General features: G+C 39.9%; 1 protein-coding gene across 2 annotated transcripts in view; it reads right to left on the bottom strand.

Moving 5' to 3' along the window:
• Positions 1–14,303, bottom strand: part of LOC116823478 (E3 ubiquitin-protein ligase pellino homolog 2) — a 149,463-nt gene that overhangs the window by 28,765 nt on the left and 106,395 nt on the right. For both annotated transcript variants that reach the window (XM_075065778.1, XM_075065777.1), the window contains exon 3: positions 9,187–9,288. In XM_075065778.1, the coding sequence (XP_074921879.1) occupies positions 9,187–9,288 (102 nt within the window). The remainder of the gene's footprint in view (positions 1–9,186; positions 9,289–14,303) is intronic.

Genomic DNA, 14,303 nt, shown 5'->3' on the forward strand with positions numbered 1-14,303 from the left:
GTTTTTTTCCCTCCTGCTGATAATAGCTCATCTTAATTAATTAGCTTCTTAGAGTTGGTATGGCAACTTCCACTTTTTCATGTTCTCTGTATGTATATATATCTTCTTACTATATGTTCCAGTCTATGCATCTGATGAAGTGGGCTGTAGCCCATGAAAGCTTATGCTCAAATAAATTTGTTAGTTTCTAAGATGCCACAAGTACTCCTCCTTATTTATATGTAAGCTAATAACTTCTCAATGAAGATCTTTAAAAAGTTTTGTGAGGAGGTTACAATCTGTGTAATTTACTTGCACTTCAAAGGCAAGCAATGGGAACACATATATGGATCCATCAGATGCATCAACATCTCTGCGGGTAAAAAAGAGCCAGTCTCTAAAACATCCCCCCTATAAATCCACTTTGTCTATACAAATAGAGAAGAAAAGCTGTCCAAGAATTAAGCAAATATATGACTGTTAATATTCACCCTAACAAATGAACCTGTAGCTACATCAAACTATGCAGCAAACCCACCAATACAAGCTGAACCTGATTTTTGAACATATTAATATAAAAGCAAGCGAGGATTTCCCCTGCCCCAGCTCCAGATTGCTTTTAGAATTTAGTAAATTTGCTAAAGCAAAACCACATAGAATAATGAAAGTACTAATTGGTCTAACCAAAACTATTCACTTCAACTTTTCAGAGAAAGTAAGATTTTTAATAGAATGTACAAAACAAATACAGTAAAAATTAGGTACACAAAGTTGGATGTGTCACAGTTTGTGCTGCTTAAAAAAAAGAGTCAAACTAAAAATATTATTAGAACGCTCCATTAACTGTACCTCCCTTGAAATCCTATTTCCAATGGACTTGTATTTGCCTCCCTATGGAATTCCTGTTAAAAGGTACCATTGTTGCACAGTAGCAACAGATTGGTCAAATTCCCACCTGACTTCAGAAACTGTTACAGACTTAGAATCTGTTCCACCTTAATTCAAACCATAACAATGTGAGGGTCACCTCAGTCATGCTGAAGCTGATTAGCTTCATTTTGCTTTAATATGAAAAAAATTCAGCTGTCTCAGTAACCTGCATATAAAGGTTAAACTTGGTCCTGATTCGGTGTTAGCCATTGACAGATTTCCCAACAAACTTTTAGCACATGTTGAAGGCTCAGAAGTTATCTTAGATTGTGCCTTTTCTTATCAATGGCACATGAATACTGAAGTCATCAAGACACTCTAGTCTATGATTTTGCATAGTGATGCAGAGATCAGTCAAATGCTATAAAATGTAAAACACACTTATAGATCTACTTAAAGGGACATCAGACACTACTATGTAACTTGTTTGCTTACTACAAGTGTTTCCTACTGTATTTCTTCCAGCTGTTAAACCTCTAACTCTGGATTGCTATTAGAGCTTTTAAGGTAGTTAAAACAAGAGAAGAATGGTCCTATTGGCCTTGAAATCCTAGTGTTAACTCTCGGCTTTCTGCATAGCCACATCAAATCACCTGGCAACAGGGAACCTCAACTGTTTTAGACACTAGCATTAAGATCTATAGGCTTGAAGCTTTTATTTCTTGTGCCTATCAGGCTTAGACATTGCTGAAACGAGAGGAAATATTTAGTTGTGTTTTTTTTTTTTAAAAAGTGGCACAGGATAAAGATAATCCTGAGATTAACACATTTGCGTTGATAAACATATATTTGTACTAAATTTATATTCTGATATTCCATTCTCTTTGTAAAATGACATATAGAATTACTTCTGTGTAACAGAATACTACATATTAAATGCAGTAAAGCCATTTAAAAAAATCTCTCAACATTTTACAAGGTAAATTCAGCATTTGCTAGAGGCACTAAATTCACTCAGGACTACGGTAATTTAAAACAGCAGTATACTGTCCTTATGGATGTGGCAGGAACTACCTTCACAAGAGAAAGCTATCCAGTCTCCATGCAAATTCAAAATCTTTTGCCTTTGAGACTATCAAAAAATAAAAATTAATCAGTACCAATTGTAATGATTTTGACCACATGGGCAATTATCCATTAGTAGATAAGTTGACCATTAAGTCATTTGACAGACTCAGAGGACAATTACTCTGTACCTACACTAGATTTGATCTACCAATTTAGAGGTGTAAGGTTCTGGATTTTATTACCATTTCTCTGAAAGATTTAGTTCCCCCACCCAGTGTCTTTATTTTGGAAGGTCATGCTACTAAGTATCAGGTTGCAGACTGTTGCTTCCATTTTGTTTTAATACTTTATGAGCTCTTATTTAGAGATCTATAGGATATAGTTTGGGACACATACATGAAACATGCTAGTAGCTACAAACACTGCTGTACTGTAATGCTGAAGTACTCCTGAAAGTCAATCATAACTTTTCCAGCCGATAACCTGCCAGACAGCCTCACTGCCCATGATTTGTTATTAAAAGCTATAATAAGTCACCCACTCATTGATCCACTAGTGTCTACTTAAGATCACTCTTTGAAGATTCAAAAAGCTTCAAAAACAGACTCCAACAAGGAACTGCTGAACTTGAATTAATATGCAAACTAGATATCATTAAATTTAGGCTTGATAGAGACTAGGAATGGCTGAGTCATTACACAGACTGAATCTATTTCCCTATGTTAAGTATTCTCACACCTCTTGTCAACTGTTTGAAATGGGCCATCTCGATTATCACTACACAAGTTTTCTTTTCTCCTGCTGATAATTGCTCATCTTAATTAAATTAGTCTCAGAGTTGATATGAACCATGGAAGGGTGGTTGATTAGCAGAATCAACACTGTGCCAGGGAGGCAAGAACCGAGCAGACGCGAGTTCAATAATATATCCGGTGCAGCCGGAGTCTGGATCCACAAAGACAATACGTGGAGTGGCGGACCGGTTCAACACGCGGTGCTGGAGAGTTCGACCGGACCAGAGGGAACGAGCGGTGGTATCGACTCCGCGGGGAACGTGCCAGGAGCCAGACCGCTCTTCGATGATACCGGTCCGGAGAAACGCGACCATGACGACAGTGCGCGAGTACGCACCACGCGAGGGGGATCGGTACCGGGACTGCGAGTGGCGTCTGGATGTGATCGGCGATATGAGCGGGAGCGGTGCCGGGATCTCGACCGCAAACAGTGCCTGTCCGTCGCCTCGATGGACGTTGCCTGTATCAGCGCTTTCCGCTGAAAAAGGTACCGCGCTGGCGGCCGGGGTTGAGGCAGATAGGCTCATGTAAGCGCAATCAGTTCCCTCGCGTGCGAAAGTCTTCACGCGTGGTGGAACGGCGAGCTCAACCAAGGCAGCGCCAGGGAGCTGTGTTCAGCACGGACTCGACAGCTCTTGCCTGGCTGTAAGTCGAAGTGCGGGAATTACCACTGCCTGCGGCAGCTGGCGGTGCCACGGCTCGGTGCCCGTCAGACTGCGATGCGAAGATGCAGCCGCAGGAGCCTTTGGCTCTTGGCCTTCGGGTCAGGGAGCAGTGCGGGCTGACTTCTGCACTGGAGACGTTGGTGCCGGTAGTTCTGGTGGGGTACCGGCTGTCTCCAGGTCCGATGAGCACTCTGGCCGGTGCGGCTGGCGGTGCACTGGTGCCCGGTGCCGAAGCTGCAGGGGTCAGGGCCGCCTCCATCAGGAGCTGCTTCAAACGAGAGTCCCGCTCCTTTTTAGTCCGTGGTTTGAAGGACTTACAAATACGGCACTTGTCCGTAAGGTGGGATTCCCCCAGGCACTTCAGGCAGCGATCATGGGGGTCTCCCGTAGGCACTGGCTGGCAACAGGCCGAGCACTGTTTGAAATCGGGAGAGCCAGGCATGAGCCCGGGCCCTGGGAGAGGTGAAGAGGAATGAACCTCAGCCCTCTATCTATATACAGTAACTATACTAACATCTACTAATAACTACTAACAACTAACACTCTAAAAACTAGAACTATGAACTTAGAAAGACAAAAAACGGGTGAAGAGCTAGGGAAGGGTAGGTCAGCTAAGCCGCACTCCCCTGTTCCAACGACCGACACGGGCGGTAAGAAGGAACTGAGGAGCAGGCGGGTCGGCAGAGGTATATATGCGGTGCCGCAACGGCGCCACACCAGGGGGCGCCTGCCGACCCACCGGGTGTTGCTAGGGGAAAATTCTTCCGACGAACGTGCACACGGTGCGCGCACGCCTATTTGGAATGGATATGAGCAAGCACTCGAAGAACTGATTTATTTGGGGTTTGGATCCCATTGGGAGTTGGGTGTCTGAGTGCTGGAGACTGGAGCACTTCTTAAGCTGTTTTCAGTTAAGTCTGCAACGTTGGGGCGCATGGTTCAGACCCTGGGTCTGTGTTGTAGCAGACTGGTGTGTCTGGCTCAACAAGGCAGGGTTCTGGAGGCCCAAACTGGCAAAGAAAACAGGCTCAGAGGTAGTCTCAGCACATCAGGTGATGGTCCCAAGGGGATCTCTGTGACTGAACTTGTCACAGAGGGGACAGCAGGCTCTGCAAGATTGCCACTGTGAGGCAAATCCTGAGCCAAAGTAGGGCTGTGTGCTCAGTTGCCTCTCCAGTGGATCCGGACCTCAACATTGGGCCCCTGCCCCACGAGCCTCCCCAGCTGCACCTTCCATACCAGCTGAGTCAGCTGCGTAACCTGCACCTGGCCTGCCTCTGAACTGTGCTTAGGAAACAGCTGTACATGCTCATGCTCCACACCCTTCACTTCCTAACCCTAGTGTCCTGCCCTGATACCAAGTAGCAGGACCTCTTACCACCCGTGGAGAGTGATAAAAACAAACCTACTTAATGATGATTTCCCATTTACAATTACATTTTGAGACTGATCAGTTATCCAGTATTTAATCCATTTAATGAATTCCAGATTAATTTTTTCTCTCTCTAGTGTTTTGATCAAAATGTTGTGTGGTACCAAGTCAAATGCCCTACAGAAGACTAAGTATATTATGTCAACACAATTATATTTATCAACCAAACTTGTAATATCAGAAAAAAGATACCAGGTTCATTTGACGGGATCTATTTTTCATAAATCCATATTGATGGCATTAACTGTATTTAACTCCTTTAGAGAGAGACAAGGTGGGTGAGGTAATATCTTTTATTGACTAACTTTTGTTTGAGAGAGAGACAAGCTTGTTCAAGCACTCGGTGTAAGATCAAAAGCATGTCTCTTTCACCAACAGAAACCTTTTCCTTGGATATTAAGAAAAACTTTTCAACTAGAAGGGTGGTGAAGCACTGGAATGGGTTACCTAGGGAGGTGGTGGAATCTCCTTCCTTAGAGGTTTTTAAGGTCAGGCTTGACAAAGTCCTGGCTGGGATGATTTAGTTGGGGATTGGTCCTGCTTTGAGCAGGGGATTGGACTAGATGACTCCTGAGGTCCCTTGCAACCCTGATATTCTATGAAAAGATATTACTTCACCTAGCTTCTCTCTTGAATATCCTGGGACCAACACGGCTACAGCTTAACCTCCTTTAATTCTTTATTAATCAAGTCCCGTATAAGCAGCTCCATTATCTTGCCCAGGGTCAATTTCTGGCTTACAGGCCTGTAATTACCCAGGTCATCCCGTTTACCCTTTCATTAGCTTTCTTCCAGTCTTCTGGTTCTGCAGCTTCCCCAGTGTTCCAAGACTTTGGTCATGTCTACACTTATGGTGCAGTATGGGGTATGTGCAGTTACACACTGCAGTGAAACGCAGCCTGTGTCCACACTTGTCACTGCAGTGTATAGCTACACGCAGCAGTGAAAGGCTTCGACACTACACGCAGCAGTGAAAGGCTTTCCCACTGTGGAAACGAAAGGTTCCAGTAGTGGGGAGTCAATGGGGAAAGGCTTCCGCAGTGAGAAAGCAGCAGAACACTACACTGCTAAAAACAGAAGGGTAGATGTGGGAGGCACTGCTTGGGTGTATAGAAAGCTGTGTAGGGCATACAGTCAAGAATTCAGGCACATAGGGCATTCTTTTCTACTCTATTCGCCCAAGCTGCGTCTCACCATCCACACTGCTATTTATACCTATGCTAGCTGGGTGCACAGTGTCTGCACTCTACACACTGCCTTAGTGTAGATGCACTCTTTACTGAAAATCAACATTAACAGTCCAATGCACACTTGAGCTGAATCTTGGAAAACTCCTGGACGTAAGTTATTCTGACTTGCTGATTTTAAAAGGTCTAACTTTAGTAGCTGCGGTTTAACATCCTACTGCAATCCTAGTACAGTGGAAAGAGTGGTATATGATATGACTAAATCTGTTTTTTTCCAAACATAGAACAGAAATAGTGAACATTTCTGCCTTTTCTGCATTATTGAAAGTGGGAAAATTCCAGCTCCAGCTGTCAAGAAAGGCCTGATTTTGTTTATAAAAAAATTCACTGTTGAGATTCACCAAAGTGAGAAAAAATAAAAATGGAACAACTTGTATGGCACTGTAACCTATAGCTGGATCTGTGGACAAAAACCCAGAACAGCACATCTCCATAATATTTTTCTGTTCTATTAGTTTTCCTGGAAAAGCCAATTCTTCTATTTCAATTTATTCATAATGGGCAATGCTAATTTGCTATGGCACAAAAGTACATTAAGAAAGCAAGACTATAGCAAAAACTACACTTCTCGTTAATCACTAAATGGAAGTAATAAGAATTCATGCATCACTAGATTCCCCTGGGAGAACTTTAGATGGAGCAGAGGGTATTTACATTTGGATAGTTAGGCCATTTCCTCTCCTCACTGTATCAACAGAAAGAAAACGAAGTGCTGAACACTTTTAAGTGCTACAGACTGAACAAAGGCATTTAATAACTCAAAGCAGGATGATTTAACTACTGTTAAGATGAATGTGTGTGGCCTTGACAAGAAAAGATTGTGCAAGTTTCTTTTCCTCAGCCTAGTGACTCTATGTACAGAAATCAATTATTTTTTATATAATTACTAGGGCTGTCAAGCGATTAAAAAAGGTAATTAATCACACTGTTAATAATAGAATACTATTTATATAAGTACTTGTGGATGTTTTCCACATTTTCAAATATGTTCATTTCAATTACAACACAATACAAAGTGTACAGTGCTACCTGTATATTTTTATCATAAATATTTGCACTGTAAAAACAAAAGAAATAGTATTTTTAAATTCACCTCATCCAAGTACTGTAGTGCAATCTCTATCATGAAAGTTGAACTAACAAATATAGAATTATGTACAAAAAATAACTGCATTCAAAAATAAAACAAAGTCCACTCATTCCTACTTGTTGTTCAGCCAATCGCTCAGATAAACACGTTTGTTTACATTTGGAGGAGATAATGCTGCCTGCTTCTTGTTTACAATGTCACCTGAAAGCGACAACAGGCGTCCGCATGGCACTGTTGTAGCCAGCATTGCAAGATATTTTCATGCCAGACGCATTAAAGATTTATATGTCCCTTCATGCTTCAACCACCATTCTGGAGGACATGCGTCCATGCTGATGATGGGTTCTGCTTGATAACAATTCAAAGCAGTGCAGACCCATGCATGTTCATTTTCATCATCTGAGTCAGATGTCACCAGCAGAAGGTTGATTTTCTTTTTTGGTGATTCGGGTTCTGTAGTTTCCGCACTGGAGTGTTGCTCTTTCCAGACTTCTGAAAGCATGCCTCAAACCCTGTTCCGATCAGATTTTGGAAGGCATTTCAGATACTTAAATCTTCAGTCAAGTGCTGTAGCTATCTTTAAAAAGCTCACATTGGTACCTACTTTACGTTTTGTCAAATCTGCAGTGAAAGTGTTCTTAAAACAAACAACATGCTGGGTCATCATCCGAGACTGCTATAACATGAAATATATGGCAGAATGCAGGTAAAACACAGAGCAGGAGACATACAATTCTCCCCCAAGCAGTTCAGTCGCAAATTTCATAAACACATTTTTTTTTTTTACTGAACGTCATCAGCATGGAAGAATATCTTGTGGAATGGTGGCTCAAGCATGAAGGAGCATACAAATGTTTAGCAGATATGGCATGTAAATATCTTGCAATGCTGGCTACTAAAGTGTCATGTGAATATCTGTTCTCACTTTCAGATGACATTGTAAATAAGAAGCGGACAGCATTATCTCCCGTAAATGTGAACAAACTTGTTTGTTTTAGCAGTTGGCTGAACAAGAAGTAGGGCTGAGTAGATTTATAGGCTCTAAAGCTTTACACTGTTTTGTTTTTGAGTGCAGTTATGTAACAAAACAAAAAATCTACGTTTGTAAATTGCACTTTCACGATAAAGAAATTGCACTACAGTACCTGCATGAGGCAAACTGAAAAACACTATTTCTTTTGTTTATCATTTACAGTGCAAATATTTGTAATAAAAATACTATAAAGTGAGCAGTGTACACTCTGTATTCTGTGATGTAACTGAAATCAATATATTTGAAAATGTAGAAAAACATCCAAAATATTTAATAAATAGAATGCCAATTGAAATTTAACAGTGTGATTAAATCTGTGATTAAAAAAATTAATTGTGATTAATTTGAGTTAATCACGTGAGTTAACTGCGATTAATCGACAGCCCTAAAAATGACATTAAAAAATAACCTACGTTAAGAGAACGTTACTGTTGAAAAGTCAAACACTCAAAAGTTAGACAATGCCAGAAATAAGGCTGCCTGTGCATCGTCAGTTCAGCACCCTTGTTTATATGCATTATGATGCAGTCTTTAATTACAAGATCTCATATTATTTTTTCCATAGGACCCCTGCCTCCTTGAAGGCATAGTTCTCATCCCTGGCTCTCACCCATGTTCCTATTCCTTGCCCCACCGTCTTCTGCTCCGGTTTTGCTCCTGCCTCTCCCTTCCTTCTCCCATCTCCTGCTACCAACTACTCCCTTTCTACGCCAACCCCTTTAACTCAAGTTGTATTCTGGGCCTTAGTGTTTCTTAATGCTCCCAAATACATTGCATGTGCCATTTTTACAGCTGCTATGATATCTGTATGGAAAATAAACAGTGGTGGAAGGGTAAGGATGTTTAACAGATACTGGCTCTGGTTAAAAAAGCCTGTTCAATAGGAAGAGCAACTCTAAATATGGTCATAAGAATTCTATAGCACAAAGGTAACACTTAAAGAGTAGAAGTGGGGTTGCTTGCAGAGGCTGCATAACAAGTATACTATTTTAATAAGCCAAGACTTACCTGAAACATATCTGTATCTTTATCATGTGTATACTCCACTACAACTGTTTGGTTTCTGGATAATGTATAAGAGATACTGTGCTGACCTTTACAGCTGATGGCCTGTTGAATAAGAGAACAAAAAGATATTTCCATTGCACATAAACTTACCACTAAACATTATAATCAGACTCATTTCACTATATGAACACCTGACAATAATCAGGAAAAAGAACTGTACTACAACATTCTATTACAAAGCTGAGTAAATCGACACAAACAAAACCCCTTACTTCTTAGAATGGCTTTTCTGATTCAAGAACTGTATCTGTTTGCTCCCTGTGTATCTTAGGACTACAGATGTAACTAATATTTGAGAAATTTAGATTCCCCAATCGATCAGATTTGTTTTTGAAATTTCATCATGAGCCTAAAATTACTACCCCTCAGAACCCCAGCATCCATATCCCACCCCCCCCACCCCCCGGTCTTCCTTTGCACAAAAACAAAAAAGAAAAGTAGACACCTCACTTACATTACACTTATTTCTTTTTTATTAAAAAATTGATTTGATTCTATTTTTAGCAAGAATTATCTAAAGCTTAAATAGCATCAGCGATTCACTGTTTATATACAAGTTTAAAGTAGTAACTCATTTGAAACAAAATGATTTTTAAGCTTTCTGATTTTACCAGAATAGCATTACATTGAATATACAACATAACCATTATAAAAAAAAATATGAAAAAACCAAGTCCAGCAGATAACGGGATAATACTTTAACTGCATATAAATTCATAATAATTTCTAAAGAATATCCAATGGAAATAATACTTAACTTTTTCATAACACTTTTCCGCCTCATATATCAAAGCACAAAGTACTAAGAAGGGGGTACTAAGGCAAGTGAAATACCAACAAAACTATCATCAGTGACACAAGACAATTAGAATCTAATAATTATATCTTCAAAAACAAAACAACCAACTAGCCAACATTAACTCACTCCAGATGAATTCTAGTTTTTAAAGATAGAACAGTTTCGCTCAAATTATTGAGATCTGCATAGTCTGCAGAAATAATAGTTATTCAGCACGCAGATGCATCTATATAAATAGAATTTCTGCAGCACAGAGTACATGTAACAATATAATGGAAATTTAAGTGTGTTAAAAATGCCCAAGTTCAACATTGTCACAACACTACAAGATGATGCATAATTAATTATATCAACCGATGTTTAAATCACCAGTGATGACTCTCTTTATTCATATTTCTCTTGATCTACAAAATGACAAGTATCCAATATGGAAAGGGATAGTTAAATTGAGCAGCTTGGTATACTTTTCTTTATTGCTTCAGATAAAACAATTTTCAGAGAGACTTTATTTCACGGAGACATTCTAACTGATCCCAAAGCAATAGAGTTCATTTCTTACATGAATCCCAAAAAGCTTTTTGGAGTACCATTAAAGTACTGAGAAAGCCATAAAAAACACGGAAACAGCAAAGTCTAGTATTTCAGACTGACAAACCTTTTTTAAAAAAAACAAAAACAAAAAACAAAAAAAAACTACTAGTATAAGAAAGAAGAAATGTTTCCCATTGTTCCAGGTGAAGATGTTTAGCCATATTTCAGTTTCCTGGAATATAATTTACAACATTAAAGATGTTACAAGATTTCAGGCTATGATGTTTTGTTTTATGAATTTAGCTTCAATGGACAAAAACTGGACCATTTTTAATTATGAATGTATACATGCACAGTGATCACTGACAAGCTAATTCCTCCATAGATTTATGCAATCTATCCCACATAATTATAACTGCTATAACGTATAAATAAATGACAGAAGTTCCATGCATTTATAACTTTACATTGATCAGTCACCCGTTATCTATTTAGGTCCCATCTTGCCACTGAAGTCAATGGGGCTCTATACAAGTCAGCAGTCTAGCAGTATATCAGTAACTGCAGAATTGGGCCTTAGATTGTAAACTGTATAGGGCAGAGACAATCTTTTACGTTTTGTACATACAACACTTAGCACAATAGGGTCCTGAGCCCTGACTATGGTCTGTGGGTGCTATTGCAGTAGAAATAATATAGTGAAACCAGCATATGTAATATAAATCATACAATTTTTTAAACATAGAAAGCAGCAAAGCTTAATATACATAACCGCATTTACAAACATTAAGACCAATTTAGTATATAAACACACGACAAATATCAATGGGGTTGGAAAGATTAATTATCAACTCTGAAACCAATTCTGGAAACACAAGTCCTATCTGTCTCAGAGCTAATGGGCCACTTTATATAGTACTGTCTATAACAAAGAGAAAATCAAGCGAATTTTTAGCCTACACCATTAAACTAGTGTGATCTTGTTCTTTGCAGCATACCATTCTACTCCTGTGGACGTAAAGAATCTTTTCTACGTCTGTAACATACTATGGATCTTTACAGGTATTAATTATGTGGCATAGACTGCATAAATCTAGTTAGAATTTTGGCTCCCTTAACATGTCTAATCGTTATTAGACTGACCTGGACTAATACTTTCTCCAAAAAAAACTAGGCCAGGACATGCCTATAAGTTATTTTTATCTCCATTTCTCCAGCCATTAGATTAGATTACAGCCCTCACTAGTCACTAAGCAGTCTAATGCAACCAAAAAACAAATCTTTTTGATGTATGAGCTGTAATATTAGGCCCTTCATAAATGTCACCATATTCCAATGAATCCTATACCACACGCTCACTAATGCATTACGGCTTTAACTCCAGTACTCTCAGCTGATTCCCGATAGCAATTTACTAGGTGACCTAAGCTGTAGATGCCTTATTTTAAACTCATATACTAGCTATTTTAGAAGCTGGTTTACCTGAAATGACTTTTAGATTAACTCCTCATAACCTATGCTTTAGAAAAATTCATTAATATTGCCAAAGGTTGCCATTTTCTTAGGATCTGAGAAATGAAAATCACATTTGAAGAAATGTATCTAGCAATGGATGCACCTTTTCCAATGTTATGTCAGCAGGGTTTTTCTCTCCCTTCCATTGAAAAACTGGGTTTAAATAACATGAATTTAGCAGTGTATTTCCTGGTATTGCATAACTGCTTTTCAAAATGCTAAGGAATTGTTTTAAAAAGTGTACAAGACGACATACTTTGCTCCAGTTCAAAGAAATTTCATATGCATTTTTATTACTTGCCTTAGAAAGCAATTGGCCACTAACGTAAAACTGTAAAGTCAAAGAATTAAATATCTGTCATTTGTTTCTAGCAGCACCCAGTGTATCGGGCACTGTATAAGCACAGAAAGGTACAGACCTTACCTTTCTAACAACTTGCACAAAGAAACAAAAGATAGAGAAACAGTGAGGGTGGGGGAAAGACAGGAAAAAATCAAGTAAGATGGTCAGTTGATAATCTGTCACTGCCAGATTATGAAAAGTTTTAACATCACCCATTAAATAAAAAGTTACACAATCCCAAATTGCCAAATCCCAAAGCCTTCCAAAAGACCCTACAGAAAGTCATGAGACTGTTTTAAATCTTGTTATTTTAAAGCCAAATAGCAGGACTCAGAGGGAAGACAGAGCCCCCTACCCAGGGTAACATGGGATGGATGTGGGATGGGGACGGGGAGAGTATGGGGACCCCAGGCTTTTCAATCATCCTCACCCCAGCCTGGGCGATGAGGAGTTACATGGAGGGTCACATGCCCCCCTGGGCTGGCGCCCACCTCCCCATACTGGTAAGACATGGATTTTACTTGCACCCCCTGTTCTTACTATACCGTGTGCGGCATCCTGCAGTGCTCTATATTATCTGGCAGGGCAGAGTGCTGTGTTGTCTATCAGGGCAAGATGGGACATCACTCAAGAGGGAAGAATTCAGTTTGTGGGATGGGCTGATGTATACCTTCTGGAGAGGCACAAGGCAGTGCCGGTCAACCTTAACTTTAATGCTGAGTTCTGAGGTAGTGAATTTCTTCCTTTTTTTGAAATGGTGGTAGTGCAGGAGGTCCAATTGGCACATCCCTTTGGGTACAGGGGCTAAAGGAACACATCACTGCTACTCAGCTACCAACTCTGCCCTCTTTCTGGTGCCTCCATGACTCCCGTACTGCTCCCGGGGCCAAGTGGAGGAAAGAAGTGGAAACCAACAGGCTCTGAGGAGCACATCTACCAAATAGATGCAGCAAGGGGGAGTGGAGTGGAGACCCAGATGCTATATTCCACTTTGAGGATCAGAGGGAAGGGGTTCTGCAAAACCTTCCGGATCGTGGGAGAACTGAAAAGATATGAATGAATCCAGTCATCCCTATGGGTTCTCTTCCCCTAGAGTCTTCGCCCCTATTATGGAATACTCATTTTCAAGACAATCTAGCTATGCATGTTTTTTAAAGCAATTTGACTAAGAGCTCCTTGTTGGGAAGCGGTCCTATATCTGAGGAATTCCTGGACTAAATGACCCCAAGTTTACACACAAGTAGTATTCCCCTACCCCTACTCCTCCTGTGACATACAAATATTTATAAGAATCTCACTATCCATGTATGTGGATTTTAGAATAAATTTATTAAAATCAGCCCCTTATTAACAGTGCGTTAGTCAATGGGTACTCAGTTAAATAACCCCACCGACACCACTGACTATCCTGGCCCCCAACATTGGTAGCACAACCACTAGTATGGTTGCATCAACATTTCCATTTTGGACACAGGTGAAAAAAAGATGTACACAAATTCTGTTTTGAGTTAGAGTATTATTTGGAAACGTATATTATTCTCTGTATTAGCGCACAGGGGAGCAGTATCAATTGAAGTTTGATACGACTTTTAAAGAAGGGCACATGACTAAAGTTTTATTTCTTTCGGACCCTTTTTTCTAGGCACTACACCAACTTGAAGGATGAAATTGATGAGTGTGAATCCTTTGTTTGCATAGTGTTAAAGAGAAACAGGGAAAGGAGATTTTAGCTAGTGAATGAGGGATGGTGAAAAAGGTAAGATTAACATATTTCCAATGGCCATGAATCCAAAAATCAGAGCTAGTGGAGATTTTGGTACTGGAAAAGGAAATTATGGCAAATGAAATGTTGTCCAAATCAGAACAGAA

This window comes from Chelonoidis abingdonii, chromosome 4 (assembly GCF_003597395.2).
Source record: "Chelonoidis abingdonii isolate Lonesome George chromosome 4, CheloAbing_2.0, whole genome shotgun sequence".
In the NCBI taxonomy this organism is placed as follows: Eukaryota; Metazoa; Chordata; order Testudines; family Testudinidae; genus Chelonoidis; species Chelonoidis abingdonii.